The 12917-nt window shown below is 32.5% G+C and overlaps 1 protein-coding gene across 1 annotated transcript; it reads right to left on the bottom strand.

The window, feature by feature from the left end:
• Nucleotides 1-10455: 10455 nt before the first annotated feature.
• HELRODRAFT_179141 (hypothetical protein) lies at nt 10456-11412 on the bottom strand (the record flags this gene model as incomplete). Its single annotated transcript, XM_009027984.1, has 2 exons — nt 10456-10999; nt 11072-11412. The coding sequence occupies 2 exons, from the start codon at nt 11410-11412 to the stop codon at nt 10456-10458; spliced, it is 885 nt and encodes a 294-aa protein (XP_009026232.1).
• Nucleotides 11413-12917: the final 1505 nt, after the last annotated feature.

Here is a 12917-nt window from a genome sequence, read left to right on the forward strand (position 1 = left end):
TCATTATCCGCAGCAGCAGCGGCAACAACGTCAACCCGCAGCAGCAGCGGCAACAACGTCAAAAACAACTTCATTATACTTCCATACAAGTTTTTTTCTCTCTGAATGTCAATATTACATCCATTTCTTGAAAAATATCTCAGAAAATGAATCCCTTTCCCAACTACTACTATTACTGTAACTGCTACTTCTAATACTAATGCTTAATGATACAACTACTACTGTAATTACTACTACTACTACTGCTTCTACTATTGCAACTACTACTACTGCTACTACTACTACAAATATTACTTTTGTTTCTTCGGCTGCTACTACAACATTTACTATTGCTACTACTAAAACTACTATTACTACCACTGCTACTGTCGCTACAAGTTTTACTGCTGTTATTGCTACTAGAAATATTTTTACGATTACTAGCTAACACAGTAGGAGATAACACTGCTAATGAAGTAATAAAAAGTGAAATTAGCAGGAGTAAAATTATGAAGCAACATCTACATAGGCACACACACAAGCCTCCACACACGCTCACACATACAAACACGCACACACATATATATAAAAACACATATGCACGAAGCTACCGCAAAAATATGCACACATACATACGCATACACGAATATACCTATGAATAAACTTACGCATGTGCAAACACAAAACATTCAAAAACCCAGACAATCAAACATCAAAATACAATATTAGTGTCTATTAGAAAATAATAACATTCATAACAATAAATTAATATTATTATATTACATACATTGAGATAGGCCATCGATGTACCATATGAAACGATTTTTAACCATGTAATTTTAAAACTGGACAACTTTTTAACACACTAATCATACACTCACCTACGCACACTTTACAAACACATACACACACACACGCACTGCTTTAAAACGTCTGAAGTTCGCCATTTAGGATCACGTGGACCATTTTATTTTATGTTCACCCACTCGTTTGCCGTTCAAAATGTCTCTTCGCTTATTTGGGATCTTTTTTAGTGGACTTTTGTGTGAGCATACGCGTGCGTGCATGTGCATTTGTCCTGTCATTAATATTATATATAAATATATATATATATATATATGTTTGTGTGTGTGTGTGTGTAAGCAATCATTGATAAAAATCACAGCATGTTCGGCGTTAGTTAACTTCCTGTTTAACTTTTCGATTTTTCTAACGGCTGATCGTAAATGATTCTTAACTTTCTTGAGTTCAAAGCAAAAATTTTTATTCATTTAAAAAATGAAAAAAAGGTTTTTTTCTTTATTCCTATACCATCGTCGGTGTTCAAATAGATACGTTGTGGCCAGATGCTCAAATATATATACATATATATATATATATATATATATATATATATTTTGTTAAATTTATTTGCCCATTTTGCATTTATCAACTTTTTTATTATGGACTCAACACAGCGTAGTTTTTGACATTCATATTTATTGTGAAATTGTGATATATTAGAAGCTGACAACGTTGTTTCGGCTAGGTAGCCATCATCAGAGCCTAAAACCAATGAAATATAAGAAATTTAATTAAAATAAATGAAATGAGAATTAAACGAATTATGTAAATTATTTGGCGGACACGACAGATATTAAAAATAAAATTGGAATTGAAAGTGAAGTTAAAATGGTACCTTGCGAAGGATGTAACCTAAAAGATAAATTTAATACTAAAACATGAAATTAAATAAAAGTTACTAATTAATAAAAGGGTAAAATAAATGAAATAAACTGGAAAGTTGGAAGAATAGGAAATAAACAATACGTGTGTGATGAATGTGGTGTAATCACTAGTATAAAATATTATGGAACGCTAAGTATATTCTACACAAATTAAATGCATAACTAAGATTATGTGGTTATAAAATGTATGTAGAAATAAAATAAACTAAAATAAATAAGTTAGTAAATAAAATGAAATACGATAAATATACTATGAATTATGTAATGGGAATTAAATTTAATTAAGACTGTAATAGAGTAGTTAAGGATGTAAGTGTATTAGATTTCCGACGTAGACTTATAAATTGTGTATTGACCGGTAGAAAGCTGTCTGCCTGCGAATGATATTCATATCGTGGTGATACAGGCAAGTACGGTTGCTCACGTACAACGTTACACAGTAGAGCCTGATCCCGGTATTGATACCGTTATATTACAGGAACCAAATGCACGACAACTACAAAGTGGATGAGACCCAACTTAAACGAATCGTTAAATCCAACATCTCCGTCTGAAACAATAACAATCAATTAAAACTCATCATATATTACAATATTAGTCGTTCATCAAACCTCGTTATAAGGAATAGTCACAATCAACCAACACCTACGCTAGAGAGGACAAATGTTGTGTACCGTTTTATGTGCCCTATGCCACACAGTGTTGTGGTGAGTTATATCGGTCACACACGTACTACTCTCTCTCGTAGACTTACAATGCATATACAGGACGATGCAATAAAGAACCATATGGTTAGTGAACACCATATGCCTCTCACCAGGACCATTTTGGTTTCGAATACTACGATACTTGACACTGAAATGCATCCTGGTCGACTTAAAATCCGTGAGGCCCTGTATATCAACAAACATAAACCCAATTTAAACAAGCAATCAAGCAGTTTCGACCACATCCTACAACTATTTTTTCAATACCGGGATCAGGCTCTACTGTGTAACGTTGTACGTGAGCAACCGTACTTGCCTGTATCACCACGATATGAATATCATTTGCAGGCAGACAGCTTTCTACCGGTCAATACACAATTTATAAGTCTACGTCGGAAATCTAATACACTTACATCCTTAACTACTCTATTACAGTCTTAATTAAATTTAATTCCCATTACATAATTCATAGTATATTTATCGTATTTCATTTTATTTACTAACTTATTTATTTTAGTTTATTTTATTCCTACATACATTTTATAACCACATAATTTTAGTTATGCATTTAATTTGTGTAGAATATACTTAGCGTTCCATAATATTTTATACTAGTGATTACACCACATTCATCACACACGTATTGTTTATTTCCTATTCTTCCAATTTTCCAGTTTATTTCATTTATTTTACCCTTTTATTAATAAGTAACTTTTTTTTTAATTTCATGTTTTAGTATTAAATTTATCTTTTAGGTTACATCCTTCGCAAGGTACTATTCTAACTTCACTTTCAATTCCAATTTTATTTTTAATATCTTATCTGTCATGTCCGCCAAATAATTTACATAATTCGTTTAATTCTCATTTATTTTAATTAAATTTCTTATATTTCATTGGTTTTAGGCTCTGATGATGGCTACCTAGCTGAAACAACGTTGTCAGCTTCTAATATGTCACAATTTCACAATAAATATGAATGTCAAAAACTACGCTGTGTTGAGTCCATAATAAAAAAGTTGATAAATGCAAAATGGGCAAATAAATTTAACAAAATATGTATTAATGAAAACCTCGTTCCTAAATATATATATATATATATACATGTATATATATATATACATATATATATACACTGTGTCTATATATATATATACATATATATATACACTGTGTCTATACATACATATACGTACATACATACATACATACATACATACATACATACATACATACATACATACATACATACATACATACATACATACATACACAGACTCGTTAACTGTCTCTCTAAGATTGATGTTTGGATGGACCAAAATGGCATTTGAATGAATAAGTCCAAAACAACCCCGTTGGTACGTGGCAAAGACTGTCACAGTCTGACTTAAATTCGGTTAAAATTGATGACACTGTAATTGATTTTTGCAGGAATTTAACTGGCCTTGGATTTCTCTGGCCAGAAAACATAGTAAAAACAATGATCACATCTAAAATTGCTTGAAATGCGATTGAATAATTTTCGTCTGAGGTTCTCCGAAATCTACGTACGATAGAAAAATAAAAAGCAAAAAAAGCTGAAAAATAGAAAAATTTTAAAAGGTAAAAATTAACTTGAGGAAAAGCAATTAGCTATGATCCCCTTCTCGTATAGTAATGCCTAACGTTGGGTCAACGGGAAAACAGGGGCCAGATGTTAAGAGAAGATTTTTGGTCGGTCCAGGATTTATTCGAGTCCGACATATGCAAGGGCTGTGACCCGGGAATACGTAAATGTATTTTCCTACTTCGAAAAGAATAAAAACATACATGAATACGTACATACATACCTGCATACGTACGTACATACATACATCTATACAAACATAATAACCGAGACGATACACACATACATACACACAAACAAACATACAAACCTAGAACTTGTTGAACGCACGTAAGGTGTTGTTTCATGTTACACTCTGCATGGTTGTTTGTCTGTTCTGTGATGATGATGATTGTGAGGATGATGATTGTGATGATAATGATTTAAGTGATTATGATAGTTATTTGTAGGATTTTCAGATATTAATGACATAAAAAATGCACTATTTAATTGAAATCAAGTAAAAAAAAGTTAATACCAAATTAATCATCCTGGTCGTCATCATCATCATCATCATTATCATCACCATGCTCCTCATCATCATCATCGTCACCATCATGGATAGCGGTTACAGCATCGGTTAAATGGCCATCGATACAAGATCGGATTTACGACTGTCCGACCCATTGAGATCGGTAATTAGTAGCAAAACTCTACTCTCACTTTTGTTCTCACTTTTTCTACTTTTTTTTATTTACTTTCCTTGTTTTCTTACAATTTTGTTGTCTCTATTTCTTTTTCTTGGTCTTCCACTCCTTCGTTTTAGATTTTATTTATCAAATTTTTCATGTCTATCGTTCCCGCTTTCTTTTTTTCTTTCCTCCATGTTTCTCATTTTTTGTCATAGTACTGTTTTATAATTTTTATTTTTTCATTTTTCTATCTAATTTTTTTCCATTTTTTCTTTCTTTTGTCTATTTTTTTTCTTTTGCTTTTTTCCAACTCTTCCATATATTCACTCTGTCTTTCTTTCTCGTTCTCTCTCATTGCTTTTAAGTATATCTTTCTATCTTTCTGTATTCTTAAATACATCTACATCCTAACAGGCATGTATCTCCTTCTTTGGTTCATTTATTTTTATTTTCGGTGGTATAATTTTTTATCTCTTTTTTATTATTGTCTTCAATTTTTTCGCACCGTACTTTTACTGTTAATATTTTTGCATTAAAATCATTTGACGATTTTTTATATAATGATCCACTTTTGATTTTTATTCAGTTTTTCTTCTTCTTAAGTAACATTTTCATTCAGTGGAATCCACTTTTTCTTGAGTAACATTTACATTCACTTGATGCAACTCCTTCTTATAAAACTTTTTCTTATGGACAGCATTTTTCAACATGTTGGTTTTCTTAACCAACTTTTTAGTGGTCTCCGGATTTTTTGAAGTTTTTTAATATTTAAATTTTTTTATTATTTTGATTATTTTTACTTTTTTTTAAATCTCCCCCTTTTTCTTTCACATTAAACTAGATTGACACAGTGCAAAAATTATGTCCTTAAAGACGGTGAGGAAAAAGACAATAAAATAGTTAAGGCTAATTACAAAATTTAAATAAAAAATGAAAAAGTAAATGAAAAAAGAAAGCAATAGTAGACAAAAGAGTTGATAGATATATAGACTGAGTCCACTTTGTAAGTAGACAGGGGTTCCAGATCGACGACGTTAATTAGTTAAACAGTTACACTGGTCTCTTGCTATTTTTCTCTCTCTCTTTCTCTTTTTTTTTCTTTGTCTTTGTCCTACGTTGTCTATAGATTTTGTAAATTTTACCGTGTTTTTCGTAATTTGTTCTTATTTTTGTTATCCTTTAAGGGTTAGTGCGTGTGCGTAAGCACAATGTTTGTTAGTGAATCTGGTCTATGAACCTGATCTACATGTGTGTTCGTTTGTTTGCATGTTGGTCTGCATGCAAATAATATATTAATCTGTGTGTGTGTTTGTGTGAGTTTATATATATATATATATATATATATATATATATATATATATATATATATATATACCATGTTACTCCAATTCTTAAAAGCCTTCATTGGCTTACTATAAAGAAAAGAATTAAATGTAAAATATGTATTTTAATGTATAAAACAGTGCATGGCTTGTTACCAAGTTATTTGATAGATAAAATAAAGGAAAAGTCTATCATGATGAGTGGTATGAACCTTAGATCAGATGATGGCATTTTGCTGGTTGTACCTGATGTCAATCTGCAGATAGCATCAAGAGATTTTGCAGTGTCTGGACCAATGGTTTGGAACAGCTTACCGAGATCTTTTAGAACTAAAGATTTGAAACTTGATGATTTTAAAAAAAAACTTAAAACTTACTTATTTTCGCTTTGATTTTGTTGTTAAGTGAATATTTATTTGTTTGTTACTACCGCCATTGACTGTATTTTTTTTCTTTTTGACTTTGTTTGATTATAGATAGCGCTTTTGAGAACTTTTTGATTTTAATTAGCGCTTATAAATGTTTCATTAATAATAAATAATATATATATATATATATATATATGTGTGTGTGTATATATATATATATTTATATTTATTTGATGGGCGGCGCGATGGTGTAATGGCTAAGGTGCCATTGTTGATTCACAAGGTTGATTCACGCGCATTTATGCACTGTGTCTTTGTTGTAATAATGATAATGCGCCTCAGTTGCTTGCCATGGCGCTATATAAAATGACATTATTATTATTATTTAAGAAATATCACCGCATTTTCCGCATTGTTGAGTTTGTAACTAAGTTTTTCAATTTTTCGAACCATTATTTTATCGATATTATTTAATTGATTCAAATTAATAAAAAAATTTCTAATTATTTTAAACTGCATTTTTCATATATACCTTTACCTAAAAGCTTTTTTCGGTAACCTTTACCATTATCAGTGTAATAAATTTTGTGATAATGTTATATGTGATTATAGGCGCATTATCATTATTACAACAAAGACATCTGGTATTTATAATATTTTTAACTAAAGAACGTGTTATCAATGCTCAAAAATCAGTGGCGTGCAATGCATTACATTTCTCACAAAATCTTTTTTTGAAAATACACAATCACTAATTGCTTGCAAGAAATAAATTTGAAGACAACAAGGATAGACTCAACTTGTGGTATAAATATTTTCCTACGTTTTCCGAGTCGTTTGCGACAGTTTTAAATAGAAAAAAGCAAAAACCTCAAAAACAACGAAAGTAGCACGGAAACAGTCGAAAAAAACGTTGATGGACTTAAAAAGTTAAACATCATAAAATTTTAGGCAAAAACTGAAACAGTTAAGCTTATAGTGAATAAAACACTTAGGTTTCAATTAAACATCGGAAATTTTGCTGAATGCTCCAAAAACGATGTAAACGAGGTGTTGATATTAAATGGGATTATCCCAGTTTCATGCACTCCTGTTTTCAGGTCATCAAATGATGGTAATAAAACAAAAGTTGAAAGCGCAACTTCTACCGCATTTCAAATTTATACTGATGACAATATACAAAATTTTAATTATTTTAATCGACTTCCATTTGCCAGTAGATATTATTATTCCAATGAGTTAAACTTTTTGAAATCAAAAAAATGTTCACTAATGCATTAAAATGTCCGGAGCACATTCAATAAAACAGATGACTTAAAACTTCATATTAATGAATGCAATATTAATTTTGAAATTATAGTTTTAACTGAAACATGGCTCAAAGATGATTCCCCAACAGTAATTCAAATTAAAAATTTATTTTTAAAACAGAAGTGATTAAATTTGAGGTGGAGTCGGAATGCTCATCAAAAACAAGTCAAATTTTTTTTTATAAGAAATGATCTTAATGTTAAAAGTATAAATGCTGAAAGTATGGCCGTTGAAATTTTAATGTTATTATCATTGTCATTTACAAACATCCTGTTTATGATGCATTCTCTTTTGCCGACCAGTTGGTTAATTTAATTAATACAAATAAAGATTTAAACAACAAATCAATTTATATAACTGGAGACTTCAATATAAATCTCTAGCCCATGACAATACAAATTTCGCTCAGTTTTTTTCAAATAGTATGTATTCTTTGACTTTATGCCATAAATAACTAATGCTATAAGGATATCTGATCATTCTTCCACGCTTATAGATATTTTCACAGAACAATTTAATCCATTTTCAGAAATTATATATTCAGATATATCAGATCACTTGCCAATAATAATTTGTGTGTGAGGACATTAATACAAAGCAATCGAAAAATGGTTTAAAAATTCAACCGTTTTTAACAAGGAAAGATTGGTTAGCTGTAAATACGAATCTAATACGAGTAAATACGAGAAATACGAGTCATTAACCAGGAAATCAGTTTATGATTAGTCAAATGTTGATGATGCTTTTAAAAATTTGATTTGTACTATAAATTTATTTATTATTATTAACGGGGTTTAAAGTGGTTCAGAAGATTATAGTCTGTGTAAGAACCACTAATAATTAGATCTCTGAATATACTATCTGTCCGAGTTTGGCTTTGAAGCTGTTGAGTGAATTCACAGAGACTGCACCATCGCTTAGCTCGTTCCAGGCGTTAACCACTCTACTGTTGAAAAATCTGCTCTTTATTTTTCCATCCGAATTTTTGAAAATCTTAAATCTGTGTCCTCGTAGTTTATCACTGTTTATTGGCCTGAAAAATCTCGAGTATGGTGTTGTTTCTTTGTTCGTGATCCCTTTCTTCCTCTGTCGATCGTAGTTCTCTTTCACCAATTTTAAATTCATACCAGCGTTCTTCCTTCCTAAGTGCATGAGTGCCTATATGTCAACGTTGAAAAGCATTTGCCAGTCCTTAGACCATTAGTACAGTCTTGCTAGGTCTTTTTGCAATATTTCCGCATCTTCATCGTTGTTGACTTTCGCACATAATTTGGTATCATCTGCAAACTTTGAAATCTTAGAGACTATTCCTTCGTCGATGTCGTTAATGTATATCACAAATAATAGCGGCACTTGTTACGTCTATCCACTTCAAGTTTATTCCTTTTATCCGTACTTGTTGTCTCCTATCTTTCAGCCAATTTTTTATCCATTGGAGCAGATTTCTTTCTACCCCAAATGCCTTGGATAACCTTTTATGAGGCACCTTATCAAATGCTTTTGCAAATCTAAATTTATTACGTCTATTGAGTTATCCTGATCTAGGTTAACATAAACATCTTCAAAAAAATCCAATCGGTTAGATAGACAGGATCGTCCCTTCATAAAATCATGTTGGCTATCATTGATTATGCAATTAGAATTTAAGTGCTCGACTATACTCCTGTTGACAATTTTTTTAATACTTTACATATAATGCAAGTTAAACTAACTAGTCTGTAGTTACTAGTTTCGCTTCTACGTCCTTTTTTGAACAATGGCGTGACGATAGCTTCTCTCCAATCCCTTGGTATATTTCCTGATATTAAAGAGTTATTAAATATGATATTTCGCAAAGTGTGGCTCCTACATGTCTTATTTTCTTTAAATATTTTGCGTGCAACTCATCTATTCCTGAAGTTTTATTCTCTTTGAGACTGCCTAGTATTTCGACAACCATCTCTTCTGTTATGTAAACACTTGTACGCATCCTTTCTTGGCTTCCCCCAAACAATTTTTTGGCTCCGTTATGTTATTTGTATTTTCTTTTGTCAACACCGATCTAAAGTAGTTATTGAGCATTTCAGCAATTTCTTCTTCTTCCGTTACAATCTTGCCTTGTTCAGTCTTCAGAGGTCCCACTTTATCTTTCCTTTTTTGTTTGCTTCTCATGTAACTGAAAAAGCTTTTACTGTCTTTTTTATGTTCTCACTTAGTTTTTCTTCATATTCCTTTATTGTATTCCTGGTTGTTGCCTTTGCTAAATTTTTCTTTCTGATATATCTTTTCCTTGGTGCTTCTAACTCACTCTTTGAGATATCGTTAGCATTTCTGAGATATCTCTGTCTTAACTCCTGCATCTTTTTCCATGCTTTAAATTTTGATTTTCTAGTTTTGTGTACATTTTTATTTATCCCCGGTAGCTTTTTTTGCTTCTCCGGATAGTCGGTATAGTCTCTTCACTAACTTTATTCATACAGGACACTAAGGTTTTTCATTTATTTTGCACTCCCAAATCTTTAAATCGCTCTGCCAAGTTCATCTCTATGATTTTATTTCTGACCTTGTCGTAGTTTGCTTTGAAATAATTGTAGCGCTTTGAATATGCCTCGACTTCTTTTTCTGCTCTAAAACTATGTTGAATCTAAGTATCCTATGATCGCTCGTTCCAAATTCTTCTCCTACCCTAACTTCTTCTGTTATGTTCTCGTCTGTTGATATTATTAAATCTAATATATTTTCTCCTCTTGTTGGCACCATCACATGCTGAATAAGGAAGTTTTTGTCTATGCAATCCAGAAACAGTTTGTCTGCCAGCTTTTTGCCTTCTCTACGATTCCAGTCAATATGGTGGTTAAAATCTCCATTATTACGTAAGGCACTTTTGTGGGATTTCTGATCAGTTCACGTAATCCGCTGTCATTCTCTTTTGTTGAATCTGGTACTCTGTAGCATACTCCTACACACAGTGTTTCAGTTTCGTTCTTTATATCACACCAAACGGTATCTTTAAATTTGTCGTTTTTCAGGTCTTTTCTTTCTAGAGCAGTCAGTTTTTCGTTTATGTACAATAACACTCCCCCGCCCTGTCCTTTATCTTTACTGTGTTCCCTGTTTTTTCTAAACATTACGTATCCGTTCAGTTCTATCTCACTATCTTGAATTGATTCTTTTGCCCATGATTCAGTTCTACCTATGATATCGGTTTGTTCATTCTCTATATATAACTCCAGTTCTGTTCTTTTATCAATATTTACAATACTTCTTGTATTTACACAGAAAAATTTCAATATTTCAGGTTTGTTTTTTTCTTTTTTATCGTTGCTTTCTCTGCGTTGTTACCAGTTGTATTTAATATTTTTTCAGCTTTACAATTCTCATACCTCCTGGTAGACCTTTCACCTTGAAAATAATTCCCCCGATGTTTCTTTGCTTTGTTTAATTTTTGACTCCTTCACTAGCTTTCGACATTGGTCTCTTTCTGTTTTTGTCATATCGTGCGTCACCGATATTCTTCTAAAATTTTCGTCCGCATTTCGGAGTTTTGACAAATTTTCTAAAACTCTATAATTCAGTGTTCTATCGAAAAATTCTATCAAAAGAGGTTTTCCATTTTTTCCTTCTTTGATTTTTCCAAGTCTGAACACACTTTTTACATCCGTATCCGTAAATGAGGTTTTCCATTTTTTCCTTCTTTCATTTTTCCAAGTCTGAACACACTTTTTACATCCGTATTCTTGCATGGAACCTTTAACACTTCATTTAAAAGAAACATAACAGATTTTCTGTCGACCGTATTTTTCTCTTTTACTTCTCACGCTTTGTTTTCTGCCAATTTATAGATGACGATGATTATTTTTTTTGCGTTCTTTTCGTTTTCCTTCTTCTGCATTTAGTTCCACTTTCTCTTCGACACTTTTGACTTTTTCTTGCACCACTTTCACACTCTTTGTCACACTTCAACACTCTTTCTGACAAATGTGGTCCATGTCTCTTTGTTGGCTTCAATCGTTTTCTTGATATTTTTTTCATCTGTTTTTTTAATTTTTTGCATGGCATGGCACTGTTTCCACTTCGTTTGACATGACCAAAGCACCGCAGACGGTGTTGCCGGCATTCGTCCTTTATATCATCTAAACCAGCACGACGCAGGATTTCGGTAGATTTGATGTGGTCCTTCAGACTAATTCGTTGCATCCATCGGAGCATTTTCATGTCGGTTCGTTGAAGTTGTTGTTCCAGTTTGGTTGTCATTGGCCATGTTTCTGCACCATATAACAACACCGGACGTATCACACATTTATAAAGTCTTGATCGTAATGGTAGTGGGATGTCACGCCGCATCATTATAGAGGCAAGGAGATGCCATTTATTCCATGCTGCACGTATGCGTGCTCGAACGGCAGCATTAGCTGTTCCAGTACAATCCAAAAACAGTGCTATTTCGAATTTGTTGTTAAGGATTGGTGCAAGCAGGACAAACAAAATTGGAAGTACCAATTATTTTTGAACAACGTTTGTGACACCACTGGTTACACTGCTGACACTTGATTGAATTGTTACCAACACCAGCTTTAAAAACTGAACATGGCCATCGTCCAGTAGCTGTGGATTGGATGGGTTCACCAATGTTCATTGCTTTGGTTTTGCTGATGTTGACTTTGAATCCATGATCGGCGAGTCTGGTGTTCCAATCTTCATACATCTGTGCTGCATTTGCATTCTGCTCAGACGTGGCCGTTAAAATGATATCATCAGCATATATTAGATTCCAAATGTCACCAGTGCATATCGGTTTTGTGATTTCTTCCATCACAGCTATAAATAATAGTGGACTGAGAATCGAGTCTTGGTGAACTCCAACGCCGATGTCAAATGCATCTCTGTTCCCAACCGTTGTGCTGACAAGAGTCTTTGTATTCGTATACATTTCCATCACAAGTCGAACAAGATATTCTGGAATGAGTTGTCGACGTAGACTCCACCTGATTGCTTCACGGGAAACTCCTCGATCAAATGCTTTTTCAAGGTCTACAAAATGTGTGATAGTTGTTAATGCTTTGCGAGGTACTTCTTTTGCAGTTGCCGAAAGATGTGAATTGCATCAATTGTTGATTTTCCCGCTAGGAAACCAAATTGATAATTTCCGATTGTGATGCACGACGTTAATCTTCTCTCAATGATTATCTCGACAATTTTCAGGGAGTGTTCTAACAGACGTATACCCCGATATGATGAACAGTTCAAT

Source organism: Helobdella robusta, assembly GCF_000326865.2.
Source record: "Helobdella robusta unplaced genomic scaffold HELROscaffold_52, whole genome shotgun sequence".
In the NCBI taxonomy this organism is placed as follows: Eukaryota; Metazoa; Annelida; class Clitellata; order Rhynchobdellida; family Glossiphoniidae; genus Helobdella; species Helobdella robusta.